At 37.6% G+C, this 16297-nt stretch overlaps 1 protein-coding gene across 5 annotated transcripts in view; it reads left to right on the top strand.

Annotated features, from left to right (window-relative positions):
- Positions 1–124: 124 nt before the first annotated feature.
- The window catches only part of tnrc6c1 (trinucleotide repeat containing adaptor 6C1), a 120378-nt gene continuing 104205 nt past the window's right edge, over positions 125–16297 (top strand). For 3 of the 5 annotated variants that reach the window (XM_059948650.1, XM_059948648.1, XM_059948647.1), the window contains exons 1-2: positions 126–307; positions 614–661. In XM_059948650.1, the coding sequence (XP_059804633.1) occupies positions 303–307; positions 614–661 (53 nt within the window). In that variant the 5' untranslated portion in view covers positions 126–302. Of the gene's footprint in view, positions 308–613; positions 662–16297 lie in introns of all 5 variants that reach the window. The other 2 variants (XM_059948651.1, XM_059948649.1) reach the window with 1 other exon arrangement.

Genomic DNA, 16297 nt, shown 5'->3' with positions numbered 1-16297 from the left:
CGCCGTGGCAACAGCGGGAGGCGGGACGGTTGGGCGCGAGAGGGAGGGGTGAGGTTTGGTTGTGATCACATGTCAGCCAGACAAGGTCAGGGGTCGTTTCCTCAGCCAGATTAGCCGGTTCTTGTCAGTTACAACAAAATGGCTGCTGGAGCACCGTTATCAACAATTTACTGACCGGAGGGGGGGAGAGAGAAAGTGGCTCAACTTTTCCCACCCCCCTCCCTCCTCCTCTGCGCAACCTCCGGCGTTGTTTTATCTCCGCAGTTGGATATTTTCTCCCTTCTAATTTGCACTTTAAATTGATGAGGTTTGTAGTTGCGCTCGTTGCTAGGGCTGTTTGTGCGGTGTTGTGCTGCCGAGGCAGGGGCTGCTGGTGGCTGTCGAGCAGGCGGGTGGCGCTGCTGCCGCCGCCTCACCCCCACCCCCCCCGTGTGTTTGTGTCCAATTCGTCTCTCCCCCTCCTCGTTGAGCGATCCCGGCTGTCAGCCGGTGGCCGCATTCTCACAGTTTTGCCATTTAACGGTTTGTCAGATTTATGGCTCTGTGAAAAGGATTTTTTTTGTCACCTTTTCTTATCCCGCTTCTCTTCTCTTCATCCTCCCGTTCCTTTTAGAGAACCCGAGTTTAAAGCTGCCAAAGAGCCTCAGGAAGAAATTCAAAGGTAAGCTGGGTGATCGCAGCTTGTCTCTCTTTTTTAAAACGCCGAGAGTGGCGTACGTTATTTCTTGCAGAATGGATTTAAATGTCAGAGACGGGTTCACTTGAAGGATTTTAAGAATTGTCTGCGCCGTCGCAAGTAAATCGGTGTGAAGCTACCAGGGACAATTTCAGCTGGTTTGCAGATTAGAGAGCTGTTAATACCGGGGATACCTCTTCCTTCATATCGGTTGATTTTTGGGTGCGTTTACTCTGGCGTTAGCGCTAAAAATGGAATGATAAAATTCGGTTTTCGACCCAGGGTCAAACCGTGAAATGACAGGAACTCCTTAATGAGATACCGCGGTTTGTTTGCAGGCTTACGAGCTGCAACAATGTGAAATTAAACCGCAGGATCTTTTTGCGATGCTTGGTTTCAGTAAGTGATTTCAGATTAGATAAACGTTATCTTTTTTTTCCGGGAAAATGACATTTCCTTAAGTGTCCATGGCTATGCGGTGAATCGGGAGTAACTACATGTCTGTTCTTTTGCCTGGTGCTGAGCTGAAGTGTTGTCTAGATTCTGTTGTTGCGCCAAAGCACTGGCATTTTTGGATCGCTGCCCACGTTGTCTCGTTCTCTCTTCGTACTGTACTTTGTCATTTTTGATGGCTTCTGAGGTGGAATGTGCCTTTTGAGATTAGCTGCAGTGTCTTGCTTGTTTCAGTTTTGAATCTTTCTCCGAATATAATTAAACGGTTTACTGTATTATTTAAATCGTTCATGCAAAACACACAGATCAGTGTGTGGGTATTCGTTCTGTATCAGAATGCTTTGCATCTCGCAATTTTTGTGAACATTTTAATGTGATTCTGTACGACAATTTATTTGTTAAAGTGAATGTGGCGTCAACCATTTTTAGAAATGTCATTAGATCTCTTAACATGTAGGGAATGTTCAGAAAATAAATGCAATTCAGGCTCCAAATTTTGCATTTTTTTTATTGAGTAGCTTTCAATTTTTTGTAGTTTGAATTATATGTCAAGTATTGTGGGAGGTGTAATGTGTGTGAAATCTGGCAAAACATCCGAATGAATAGATACTCTTTCTTGCAGTTTTTTGTAAATAAGATATTAAAGAAAGTTGGTTATTTCCCATAAGACATTTCTTTACCCCTTGGTTAAAAAAACACAAATTCAGCAAACAAAGTGGAAAAAAATCTTGCCGTGGTTTTTCAAATCTAAAGTTGTTCCCACAATTTGAAATTTTGGGCTGGAAGTTGTGTAAAATGCCACCCATTGATACGAGAGACATTTCCCTGGTGGTTCAGTATGCAGTTGAATTGTATAGCCTAGGAATGCTCCAAGCTGGGTATCTACTCTGGTTTTAACTGATTCTTATGGATTGATTTGCTTTAGTATGCCTCATTGAGCCCTTGAATTTCAGAAAGAAAATTTGGCCAAGTTCCCAATTCTGATCACTATTCCTTGGTGCAGATTCAGCTATTAGTCTGAGTTGCATGACCTGAGTCACTCTCAAGATCAAGGCTTGCATTGAAATAATGACCATCTAATTGGGTGCAATGCAAGAGAGTGCCTGATGGCCATTGAACAGCAATCCAATAAGGAGTCAACATCAAGGGATGCTGAAAGGAGGAATATAACATTAGTCTGACTTGGGCCATACTTGCTAACATCATATTAAAAATCAATCTTTGTGCTGGAAAATGTTCCAAAAATATGCCCTTCTGTTATTAACATATTTGAGTTTATTAAATGTAACTCATCAGCTGTTAATATGTTCTTAGAGTTCTTTAAAATCCTCTTTTTGGATAGAGGTATTTTGCCAAGTAGGGTCTTGATGGTCAGTTTTTCTTTAATTTTGCTGATGCTATTAGTTGGATTTAAATTATGTATATTATGCTTGGTTTTGTATGACATGCTTTATAAGTGCAAATTTATTGTTTGGAACTTGGTATACTATTGAAAATATAAATGTCTGTTGATACCTCACCTAGCATAATGCGATTTGAACCAAATTAAGATATTAACTCTAAAATGCCTGGTAGTATTTTAAGTGTATTTACAGATGTCAGTCATTGGAATTGTTTGTATTAATTAAGCAACAATAAGTTGATTGCGCTGCAATAGCAATTGGTTCAGAGAAAAAAAACTGTTGGAAGGTCATTAAATAACTGAGACGAGTTTTTATCAAAATTTATCCAAACTTATTGTTAATGAATTATGAAAGGTCAATGAAGTTATTATCAAAGTTTTGAAATTAATGTTCTAATGCTTGCTCTCTAATAACAGATGTTACTTGTATCAAATTGAAAATGTATAAAATGTCATTGTACCTTTTGAGGACAGTGGGAGAAACAAGATAAACAAGTAATTTGGTCAAGTATTTAATAAAAATAATAGCCATGAATTGGAATTTTCATTGGTCTGAACCCTGAATGGTAAATTAACTGGATACTGGGTAGGGAGGAGAACCAAATGCAGAGAAGTGGGTTGTGGTGGAGTTTGGTGCTAGCATTTTGAAGGTATGAGCTTTAGCTTCAAGGATATTTCACTATCCTTACATTTACATTTTTGGTGCATGGTATGGAGATGTGTTGGAAAGGTGGGGTACTAGGGAGGTGATATATAATTAAAGAAATTGTGTGGTGGTTCTTAGATTGTAGTAAAGACTTTAGAATGAAATTATCAATTTGATATCAATTATTTTCAGACTTTTAAACAAGGATACCCTGCAAATTGTAATCTTTATATTTTCTTAAAATTATCGTTTTCATTCAAAGGAAATGAAAGTAGTCATAATCTGTTGCCATATACAATCAAGAACCCAATAGCCAGAAGCATACAATACAGGATTCTTTAGAAATTGTGCTGGTCATTCGCTCCATAAATTTGAATATACTTGCATAGGATTAAGAACAAAAATTCTTCAATGGAAAATTGACCAAGTCATGTTCAGTCTTGCACTTTCCATTCACCTTTTGTACAGAACTGCTGCGGAGTTTGAGCCCTGAATCTCTGATGTTATACTGCCAGTATGTAGTATTATCACTAAGTGGTGATGCATTAGAGAAGAACTTGAGATACCTTGGACAGATCTGAAAGATCTAGTTGTAGTATTTTGAAGAACAGCATTATTCTATTTGAGAACTTGCTGTGTGTAAATTGGCCATCGTGCTTCCCACAATCCCACAGTTACTGCACTTCAAAGGTACTTACTTAGCTGTAAAAGGCTTTGAGGTGCTCTGTGTTTGGGAGACAATTCTGTAGGTGCAAAATTTGCTTTAATATGCCATAAATATGAGGTCCTGCAGACACTGGAATTCCAGAGCAACACACAAAATGAGTAACTCAGCAGGTCAGGCAGCATCAGTGGAAATGAATAAACATTTGATGATTTGGATCAAGGCCCTTCCTCAGGACTTGGAGAAGGGACTTGGCCCAAAATGTTGACTATTTATTCACTTCCATGGATGTTGCCTGACCTACTGAGTTCTACCAGCATTTTGTGTGCTACTTAAGATGCCATAGCTGCTCAAAATGTGTGCCTGTTAGTACCATTGTATCTTACACTTGGGAAATAGTTTAAGACCATTAACTTTGTTTTGACATAGGCCTAGATTCAAGATCAGCCAGAATCAAGCTGTTATAGCACACCGATTATTGCCAATTATTTTTAAGTACCTTAATAAGTATGAGTTACCCAAAAATTTAAAATTTTTCAAAAATTAGAGAACTTGAATTTTGTTGCTGAATTCTAATCTATTGTATTCAATTTTTCTGCGTGCTTTTAAAACTGTAGCAAGCAATTCTATTGTGATGAAATCTTTATTGCAGACATGGCATAACATCATTGCAAGATTGTTTATTTACCTTCTAGGTCTTTTAAATATCTTTTATTTATACTGAATACACAGTGGGATGCCAACTTTATTATTCTCAGGAAGCCCTATGTGCAGTAACCTGTAGGTTAACAAGTTTGTCACACATGTAATTAACTTGATGTTTTACTTTTCCATTTTCTCAGTATTTAATCATTATTGGTGCTAAATCCATACATTGGAGAGCTTACAGATGTAATTATTTTTCTGCTATAAATAGTCATTGAAATAGCAAAGTTCTACTTGACCCGACAAAATTGGGTCCTTCAGCATTTTCCTATTACTTAAAGCAGTATTTTAACCTTGCGCACTTAATAATATTTCAAATTTGTTACTTTGAATATTGATCTTGGCTGTTTACCAGCACATGGGCGTATCTACCTACACCTGTATACAAAGTAACAAAATGAAGAGATCCAAATGAAAAATGATTGTGAAAATTGTAGTTAATATACTGCCTTGTTATGAGCACTGAGTCTCAATTTGTAGATCTAATTTAAGAGGATGTAAAAGTTATCATGGCCACCTGTTTTTTTGGGTGGATGATGAGCAAGACATTCTCTGGATGATGTAGCCAACAGCACAAAAAGACATAAGATAAATTAGCCACTATGAAATTATTATTTGTAAAAGTTTTCTGGTGTATTTGGTGTATTCTAAGACAGCAGGAGGTTGAGGGCAAGTACTTAAACTATGATATTTAAGAAAAAATAAGAGATCTAATTGCATTATTTTTATATTAATTTTAAGACTTCTCTATTGGGTTGCAAGGGAGTTTTGTTTGTCATAGATATACAGAATTACACTGCAATTTCAGGGTCCATTATTTTGTTATTTTTAAAGCATTGTTTTTGTCTTTTTTAAAAAAATTCCCCTTGATGCATTGGGACTCCTTAAATTGTTATAGTACCTCCAGAAGTATTTGTACTTCTGAGAAAAATGTTTATTTTGAATGGTATTTTAAAACTACAAGTTGTAGGTGGGTTATGTTTCATGTCCATATTTAATTCTAAACAAGTACTTTCCATTCTTTTAAAATTCAGAATTGAGTGATGTTCCGCACTTGTGTAGTGCATGAGATGTACCCTTGCACAGCTTGTTTTACTGCTGCTTTTTGGATTTTATCTGTCCATAAAATATTACAATAATTGCTTTAGCATCTCTCATTTTCCACCCTAATGATGTGAATTCTGTGATGCTTAAATAACTAAATTTTCAGATAAGATATTGAAAATAGCATCTGAGTAGTCAGCTTTTACTCTGAACTGTATTGTGTTGAAGTTTTGGGAATTTGACTCGAGCCAGCAAACTTCTGCATGTTAGTTGAGCTTAACTATTAAGTAAAAGTATGAGAATAATGTGCAAGTTGCTGTCGGAGCAGTGCTGCCAGGATAATCAAGGACACGACCCCACCCAGCCAACACACTTTTTGTCCCTCTTCATTCCGGGAGAAGGTTCAGGAGCTTCAAGATTCGTACAGCCAGATTTGGGAACAGCTTCTTTCCAACTGTGATAAGACTGCTGAACGGATCCTGACCCGGATCTGGGCCCTACCTTCCAAATATCCGGACCTGACTTGCACTACATTACTTTTCCTTTTTTATTTCCTAATTATGATTTATAATTTAAATGTTTATAATATTTACTTCGATTTATATTTCAGGGAGCGCAAAGCGCATAATCAAATATCCCTGTGATGATTGTACACTCTAGTATCAATTGTTTGGTGACAATAAAAGTTAAGTAAGTCAGTCAGTCAGTCATTATTGCATGTGGCAGTAGCATACCACCATAAGCTATACCATGCATACTAACATATATTAGTTTGAAGGTTACTTAGTGGAATTTCTAATATTCATGTAGAGTGTGTATTTTCACTTTCTTTGTCATATTGACCTTTGACGTTTCTGTGATCTCCTAGCTTTATAGCAAAATATAGTAAAGGCATTGATAGGTGGGCATTAAACTAGAGCCCAGTCAGAGGGGAAAATCAAAGTACAGTTGAAAAGGATTTTGGGAGAGGAACAAAATAATTGAACATAACCCAAATATTAGGATTGAATGAATTCTAAATACTCTAGGAGTGGGTGTATTGGAGCAATTTGAGCTGATTTTGAGAAGGAAAACTTGAATTAAGTATCAAGAGTTATGTTAGTTTTAATCATTTATAAACTAAAGTAGAAGCTGGCTAAATGCTTTTTAGCTTAAAGCTATTTTTGTTTAGCAGATGGGCTGGTAAGGCAGTGTTACTACCCATTTCTAACGGCTCTTGAGAGAAAATTACATTGGACTGCTGCCTTCAATTGCAGTTGTCCTTTTGATGTTCCCACAACTGTGTTTTATAGGAAATGTTACTGATTTCTCTGGGCTTTGCATTCCTTAAATCTATATTGTGTCTGATTTGACAACAGAATTGTGATTATGGCAACATTCAAGAGTAGAATGAATTCTTGCCAAAATGGAATGGCAAATATGGTGTATTTGATTACATCAGTTATACTACAAACCATCATCCTTGAATTGGTGGACTCCAGACACAAGCATATAATGGTTAAGTATTTAAGTGGGGCTTTCTGTGGGTAATTTCTACATAAGCAAATATTTTTTAGTGGACAACAAAAACACATATGCCTGTGTAACTATTTACTTGCAAGGAGTTCCTTCACTTTTTTATCCCCAAAGTAGACTAGCTTTACAGATTTTGATGAAGAAGAAAATGGTGATTCTTGCAAATTCAAAAGTATCAACATAAGAGATGACTATTATGTCAACTTTTACCTGGATATTCATTTGTGTTTATTTGCTCTTGTCTCATCTAACTTTCTTTTTCTTAAATGCTCATCCAAGTCAGTTGGTTGATGGCAGTTAGTTGTGATAAAGCATTGTGTTCTCAAAAATCTTCTCATCTGTCACTTTTTGTTTTCATTTTCCTGGTTCTGGATTTTATTTTCCATTCTCAAAAAGTATACAGTTTACTATTTATCCCCTTAAACCTATTTTGAAAATTCACATTTAGCAAGCCTTTTGATATAGCTACATACAGTAATGAAACTTTGTAGTAGTTAATACCATTCCCCAGCAACCTTGCTCTTCCTAAAACTTTTATGGAGAGTGTACTCTTTATCCTTTCGAAGGTTCCAATACTTTGTCTATAATGGAATATAGAGAGCTATTGCACTTTTTTCCCCTGCATGAAATTAAGTGAGATATACACAAATACAATTTGGCTTAACTAGTCTGTGCCATCCTAAAATTTCAAATCAGTTCGTTTACTCATTTTTCTTGCTAGTGTTGCTGGCAAGAACAACAATAATTGCCCTGAACTGACTATTTTCCTAATCCATTTTGAATGTTGTTTGATATATAGTCATATTAGAAAGTTTGACATTTCTTATGGACCAGTTAAGATTGGAAAGACAGATTTTTCTGTGCTGAATGATATTAGTGAATTGGTTGTGTTGTTATTATAAATAATAGTTTTTAAAGTCTTTATTCTTCAATTTAATTTCTGCAGCTGCCATAGTATCTGATGTGTTGATTCATGCTTCAGGATTACTAGCTGAAATTTAACTTTCTCTACCATCCAAGGTGTTGTGGCTTTGTTCTTTGAGTATGGCAATGACACTCTATTTTGTAAGCTGTATAAGATATTGCTGTTGAGTGTCCAAAATGTAACTAGTTTCTCACAATCACGAAATATACCATTGAGATCTGTCATATTAGTACTTTCATAGGTGCTAATGAGTGTGCATCATATATTTTTGAAAATGAGCCATGAGAGTACTTGGTAAAAATTTGCTAGGTACATTGTCTATGCATGGAGCAGCGCTTATGATCAGTTATGCCTATTTAAACTCCATAAATTGTTTTGTGTACAGTATAAAATATTCAATCAGGAATTTTCTTGCTTGGATTCAAATAATTGCTGAATATATAATAGGGAGGTATCGGTTTATAAATCAGGATAAAATCATACTGGGACATAGTCTTGAGTCATTCCATCCCTATTTTTGTTGCTTTATTCGAAATTGAAGAATAAAATTTGTGCCTGCAAATACCTTGTACTAGAGTCTCTCAATGCAATGGTAATGATGTTTTACCTGCTACTAAAAACTATGGGTCTGGCAGTGTTGCTGTGGAATATTCCATCCAGCTATGTTCTGTGATGTCATTTGCCCCTTGTAGAAATGTTTGAATGTTTATATGGAAGAATGCTTGTGTGTTCAAATTTTCTAAGTAAAATTAATGAAGTTGTGGTTTACGTTGAATGGCCTCTGGCTCCTTTCTCTAAAGAGCATCTTTAGGATGGTTCCTCAAGTGTCAGTATTGATGACTTGGCACTATAGCTAATACAGGAGTTTATTGGTGCTCAGAAGGTACCTTCATACCACTCTCCTCCTCCCCTCCCCCATTAGATTCTTTTTGTTCAGTTGTAGTGTTGGTGGCCCACATGTCACATACTAAAGCTAGGTGCGAATGAGACTAAAGGACTTGGAAAGGGGCAATGTTCTTTTACTGTGGTTCATTTTGAACAGTAGTGTCAAACATTGTACTGCAAAATGTGATCTGTTTTTAGTGGGATATACTGAGGAAAAACTTGCTGCTACTGAAGGTTAACAACTTATTGAAATATGTCCTCGTATCTTACCCAAGCTTATTTGCCTTCCAGTATAAGGAACCGCTTGTAACTCAGTTCATTTCGTAACATCACTGATTATATATTTATGACATTAACTGGTAATCAAGGTTAATTCAAAAGTGTTTATGCCCAACTTTAACTGGAGGTCATGCTTTTTAGCAACATGGCAAGAGACTGGGGTTGAGAGTGAAAATGATCAATTGGTGGAGCAGACTTGGTAGGTCTGCTCTAATGTCTGATAGTCTTAACCACTGTTAGTGTTAATTTTCTTGAAGATTTAGTAAATATGAGTTAATTTACTGAACAACTTTGGTCAACTGTTTTAAGTGAACTGTTTGGGTCAAAACCAGGGAGTTGATCTCAGCAAAAAACAGATTGTCTAGTCAATGTAAGGACATATTACTTTATTGCTTATATCAACTAACTAACTGTACTGAAGAAGGGTCTCGAGCTGAAACGTCAACTGTTTATTCATTTCCATAGATGTTGCCTGCCTGCTGAGTTCCTCCAGCATTTTGTGTGTGTTGTTTCATATTTCCAGCATGTACAGAATCTCTTGTTTATAATAGTTGCTTATTGGCTGCTCTGTTTCCTTGCTTAGTAACTATGCCTAAAGGAAAAATTCTTAATTAGATTTGAGACTCTTTCGGATGCTGTGCTGCCACAGAAAACTTCTAAGTGTTTTTGATGTATTGATCAAATTCTAAATCAAACCTGATGCACAATGACAGTGTTATTCCTCCTGATAGTCAAAAATGTACAGTTTTGGTCCAGAGGAAAATTATGATCCAGGTCTGAGTCCTACACACACAGTTGCCATACTTTGTTTATAGACAGTTACTTTTTAAATTGCTCATCCTTAAATTCAAATTTATTTAATGTCTCTGCTGTTACATGTAGGCAACCCTGCTGGAATTTTGGATTTGTTCACCTCAGTAGACAGTTGTGCATAATACAATTCTGTGTGCCAGCGTAATTGCTGTGTTCAACTCGGCACCTTTCCCATCCTCTTCTGAAGTCCATTTTATGCTATTCCTTTTAAACAGGTTTTTTTTGGTTGTTGTCTTTTACCATTTCTTGGCTTCTACAGTTTGTTAATGTTCCCTTTAAGGAGACTTTAGGGAAATCGGCCTATGTTGAATGTGCCATGAAATGCAAGTTGTTTTCGAGTGAGTTTTTGTTTAAAGAATGGATGATTTTGCAAGCTCACACAAACAAGAACCATGTTTTATGGAGCTACAAATTAAAGAATTTTATTATATGCTCAACATTTTTTTTTCTTGATCTTTTGGACAATTGGAAGATCATGGATAGCTGAGTTTGGATGTTTCCAATAATTTCCTTTGACATTATATATGTAATAACTACAAAAAGCAAAGTGACACTTTCAGTCTTAAGACAAGTAATGCATTAATTGTCTGATATGCCAGCTGATGCTGTTATTTGCAATTATTGAAGCATGTCATCACTAGTTAGGTGGTGTAGTTATGGGAAAATAGCAATGTCATGTGGACTCATAGAAATGCATACAATTTTTTCAAAATGATTTTTTTTCCAAGAGTCAAAACTGACATGTATTCTTGATCCCTTACATCTTTAGAAAGTGCTGGTGAATCACTCCTGTGAGCTGCTGCACTCCATCTTGTGAATGTATTCTTATGATATTGTTGGGATGGTGTTTCCATAATGTGCACATTGTGACAATGGAGACAGTATAGGAATGTTATAGATTTCTAAACTGGGGTAGCTTCTGACTTCATTGGTGCTGGAGATCAGTATTTCTATTTGCTTTCATCTTGTGTTTTTCATAGTAGCACTTACTTACAAGGTGTCAGAATAGTTCAGGTGAGTAACTTTATGTAGATTTCCGGAGGAGCCCTTGAAACTCACACAACCTTCGGCACATTACAAATCTGAGTCTTCTGAATCACTTTTTATTGTTCTTGCACTCAACCACTAACATTATGTTTCTCTCCAAGCTTATTGGACATATCTTTGTATTTTTTTGAATGAATGTGAAGGTTAAACATCGTTCAGGTATCAAGGAAGATCTGCATTTTATTCTTTAAGCTCGAATCTCTTAGAAGGTGGTAGAGCATGTCCATATGGTTGGTTGAAGTGAGGTGATGACCTTAATTTCACAAGTTCCCAACGTACCTCATATTTAATATAGAACTACTGATCAAAGATATATCTGCAATTAAACATGAAAATTGTTCCACTTGATTGATCTTTGTCATGGATTATGTTCATTATAGCTCTTGACTAACAAACTATATATAATGAACTTCTTTGAAAATTTTACCTAGTGACAATGCATTTTATTTGTATACTCCTAGACACATTGCAAATTTGCTGGATTTACAATTTTAGCAAAATCACAAGTCTTTCTGATTTGCTTTAAGAAAATTGCTAGGAAAGTACTATATAAAATTCTCAAATGCCATTTTTAAAAAAATGCTAAATCTGCAATTTTGTAACATGGACAACATATTCATGTATATTGCTCCACACTTGCAAAATATATTTTATTCAGCAAAGCTCCTGCTTGACTGAGTTGCGAGTTAGAGCAGCAGACTAACATTTAATCTGCTTATTTGTCCTATACGTGTCACAATTTGTATCCTGAAAGATTCATTATTATTATTAAGTATTTCCAAGCTGGTAGTCTTGGCTACACTTCCTTAGCAATATGCATCAATTAAACCTCAGAAGCAGGCTTATTGTATATTTTCTATTCCATAAATGACCATATATGTGACATTGCCATTGTGTGCTGGATACGATGGGTTTTATGATACTTACGGAACTGCACCTGTAACTAGCAGTGGAGACTTTTCATTCAGAAATGGCTGGAATTGGATCCAGTGCCATTTGTGAAAGGTAAATGTCTTATTTGCTGTACCACCTGGTTTCCTTGTATGCTAAATAGAAATACTTGTCCCGAAGTATAGTTTGAATTAAAGTATAGTGCCTTGAGTTACTAATTAATCTATCTAGAGGGTCAATATGTTACTTGGTGCTGATTAAATATTCATGAGGGTACTGCATTTTGTAGAATTTTTTTAGGCTTACTGACCTGATGTTGAAAGTGTTCCTAAAATATTGGGAAATTCTTCTGTTTTTCGGAAGGAAAAATAATGCCACATGTATGGTACAAGGTTGTAACAGGTATGTACAAAATCTGTAAGATGTACTTCGGTAGCATTTCAACACTGAACTTCCCTGTCTCAACTTTTTAAAAAATATCTCAATCTTTTTATTTTTTTCTCTTTGTGCTTTATATCTTTAACTACTGAATATTGAACTTTATTGTCCTTTTTGCTACTTGGACATTATTCCCCTAAATTACAATTGCAACTCTGTAGTCGATTGTTAAATATGTCAAATCTTCTCCCGTGCACACTGCTCCCTCAAATTTTGGCAATCTATTGTATGCCTTTCCTTCTGGGGTCAAACTACTTAATTTCATTTTGTTTAGTCACTTTTTTGTATTTCATGATATTTCCCCATGCCTCTTCCAGATGCTATCATGAGCATTTCAGATTTGTTAGGGTAATTGCTAGATGCTTATTTGCCTTCATTTATTTGCTTTGCTTGACTTATTTTACAGTTTGGTTTCAGAAATGTTTGAAATTGGTTGTTCAGAAAACGGTCCTGTAATACTTTACATAACATGCAAGATCTTTTCTTCTGTGTGATTGAGACAGCCGCCAAGAAAATAATTGTTCCTTTTATCCAAGATTAAATTATGCCTACATGGTAAATCTGCCATTTCTTTCTGTGGAGAGAAAATAGTTAGCTTTTAAATCTGCCATTGCTGCTTTGTTATAGGTTTTTTTTTAGTTAAATAGGAGTTGAAAAAGGCAAAAGAACTAAGTTCTTTTTCTCGCTGAAATTCTTTTTGACATGCAATATTTGTACATTTCTTCTTTTACCTTCAATGTTCTAGTAGTTCCTTGGCATCTGCATCCTTGCTTTCCAACTAAATGCTTATTAGTCAAATGATTCTCAGGTCATATGATTAAAAGATGGACTACCTGTATTGCTGTTAAATAAAGTGATTATTTATCCAGCATATCCACACTACTCAGCTGCTTCTGATCTAGCAGTCTTGTTTGTGTACAGTGTGTGTGGATGAGAAATAACATAACCACCTCGCTGATGATCAACGTTGCCGCTCCTCAAGAATATGAGCTTAGCCTACTGCTGTACTCTCTCTACCCATTATTGTGTGGCTAGGCACAGCTCAAATGCCTTCTATAAGTTTGCTGACGTTGGTAGAATTTCAGATGGTGAGGAGAAGGCATACAGGAGTAAGATACATCAGCTAGTTGAGTGGTTTGGCAACAAAAACCTTGCACTCAGACTAAGGAATTGATTGTGGACTTCAGAAAATGTGAGATGAAGGACACATACCAGTCAGTCCTCATCAAGGGGTCAGAAATGGAAAGGGTGAGCAATTTCAAGTTCCTGGGTGTCAACATCTCTGTGGAACTATCCTGGGGCCCAACGTATTAATGCAGTTGTAAAGAAGGCAGGACAGCAGCTATATTTCATGAGGAGTTTGAAGAGATTTAGTATGTCACCAAAGACACTTGCAAATGGCCACAGATGTACTGTAGAGAGCATTTAACTTGTTTCAACACCATCTGGTATGGAGGAGCACTGCACAGGATTGAAATAAACTGTAGAAAGTGTAAACTCTTGTCAGCTTCAATACGTGCACCAGCCTCCCAGCACCCAGAACACAGAGGAGCGATGCCTCAAAAAGATGACATCCATTATTAAGGAACCTCATCACCCAGGACATGCCCACTTCTCATTGCTGCCGTCATGAAGGAGGTACAGCAGCGTGAAGGCATACATTCAATGATTCAGGAACAGCTTCTTTCCATCTGCCATCATATTTCTGAATGGACATAGAACCCAAGACACTACCTCATTACTTTTTTCCCCTCTTTTTACATTACTTATTTCATTTATTTTCTATATATTATATAGTGTAATACAGTTATTATTGGGTATTGCAACTGATATTTCACAACATTAAAACTGATTTTGATTCTTTTACTAATTGTCCTATATAACTTGATTAAATGTAAATACTTAAAGGGCAAGTTGCTCTGTCAATTTTGTTCCTTGTAAACTCTGAGGGAATTGTATCTGATTCCATTTGTTCATATTACTAAATTTACTTGAGGTATCCTTTCACTGATGATCGATTTGTAACTGTTATGTGGCACTCAACTGAAACTGTTGGTTCAGCTCTTTTTTCTTTGAGCTGCAACTAGCAATGTTGGGGTAAAACTTTTTAATCAACTTTGGGTGAATCTTAATCCACAGTTCAATTAACCGTTTAGGCATAGAATCATAGAAATCTACAGCACATTACAGGCCCTTTGGCCCACAATGTTGTGCTGACCATGTAATCTACTCTAGAAACTGTCTCGAATTACCCTACTACATAGCCCTCTATCTTGCTGTGCTCCATGTAGCTAAGAGATTCTTAAAAGACTGCTCTACCACTGTCACTGGCAGTGCATTCCACACACCCACCACTCTGTTCACAGCAACTTAACTCTGACATCCCCCTTGTACCTACTTCCAAGCACCTTAAAATCTTAAAACAAGATTAGCAAAAGCCTTTAATTGCTACAATCCTGATAAATATAAAGACTCTGCTCTTCAAGACTGCTTTGAGCACACTGACTGGCACGTGTTCAGGGAAGCTGCAACTGATGGCAACTCCACCAACTTAGAGTACACAGCATCAGTGACCAGCTACATCATCAAGTGCATTGATGACATCACTGTGTCCAAGACCATCACTACATGCGCTAACCAGAAGCCATGGATGACCGCAGAGGTATGTGTGCTGCTGAAGACCCATGACTCCGCCTTCAGATCAGGTGACAAGGCAGCCCTAACAACAGCGAGGACCAAACTGTCCGGGACCATCAGAGAGGTAAAGCATGCACACGACCAAAAAATCCACAGCCACTTCCAGGATAGTGGCGACACGCGGTGCATGTGGAAGGGCATTCAGGACGTCAACTACAGGACAACATCACCTGACTCTACGGGTGTTGCCTCCCTCCCAGATGTGCGGAAGAACTTCTACGCTCGTTTTGAGGCGGAAAATGACGTGGCAGCTAGGAAGTCCACCCCTTGTCTAAATGACCAGGTGCTGTGTCTCACCGTGGCTGATGTGAGAAGAACCCTGTGCAGGGTCAACCCACGGAAGGCTGCTGGACTAGAAAATATTCCTGGTAGAGTGCTTAGAGGATGTGCAGACCAGTTAGCAGATATTCTCACTGACATCTTCAATGTCTCCCTGAGCAGCGCCATCGTTCCAATGTGCTTCAAGACCGCCACCATTGTTCCTGTGCCAAAGAAGTCTTCAGTGTCCTGCCTCAATGACTACCATCCAGTTGCACTCGCATCCATCATCATGAAGTGTTTCAAGAGGCTCGTCATGAGGCACATCAAGATCATGCTGCCCCCCTCACTGGACCCCCTGCAGTTTGTGTACCGTCCCAACCATTCAACAGACAACACCATTGCCATGACTCTGCACCTGGCCCTAACCCAGATGGACAAAAAAGACACATACATTCGAATGCTGTTCATAAGCTTCAGTTCTGCATTCAACACAATCATTTCTCAGAAACTGATTGGAAAGCTGAGCCTACTGGGCCTGAACACCTCCCTCTGCAACTAGATTCTAGACTTCCTGACTGGGAGACCTCAGTCAGTCTGGATCTGGAACAGCATCTCCAACACCATCACACTGAGCATGGGGGCCCCCCAGGGCTGTGTGCTCAGTCCACTGCTGTTCAGTCTGCTGACCCATGACTGCTGCAACACACAGCTCGAACCACATCATGTTCACTGATGACATGACTGTGGTGGGGCTCATCAGCAAGAATGACGAGTCAGCATACAGAGAGGAGGTGCAGTGGCTAACGGACTGGTGTAGAGCCAACAACCTGTCTCTGAATGTGAACAAAACAAAAGAGATGGTTGTTGACTTCAGGAGGGCACAGAGCGACCATTCTCAGCTGAACATCGATGGCTCCTCGGTAGAGATTGTTAAGAGCACCAAATTTCTTGGGGTG

The sequence above is a fragment of the Hypanus sabinus genome, chromosome 23, assembly GCF_030144855.1.
Source record: "Hypanus sabinus isolate sHypSab1 chromosome 23, sHypSab1.hap1, whole genome shotgun sequence".
Lineage (NCBI taxonomy): Eukaryota > Metazoa > Chordata > Chondrichthyes > Myliobatiformes > Dasyatidae > Hypanus > Hypanus sabinus.
This window is presented reverse-complemented; position numbering and strand designations above follow the sequence as displayed.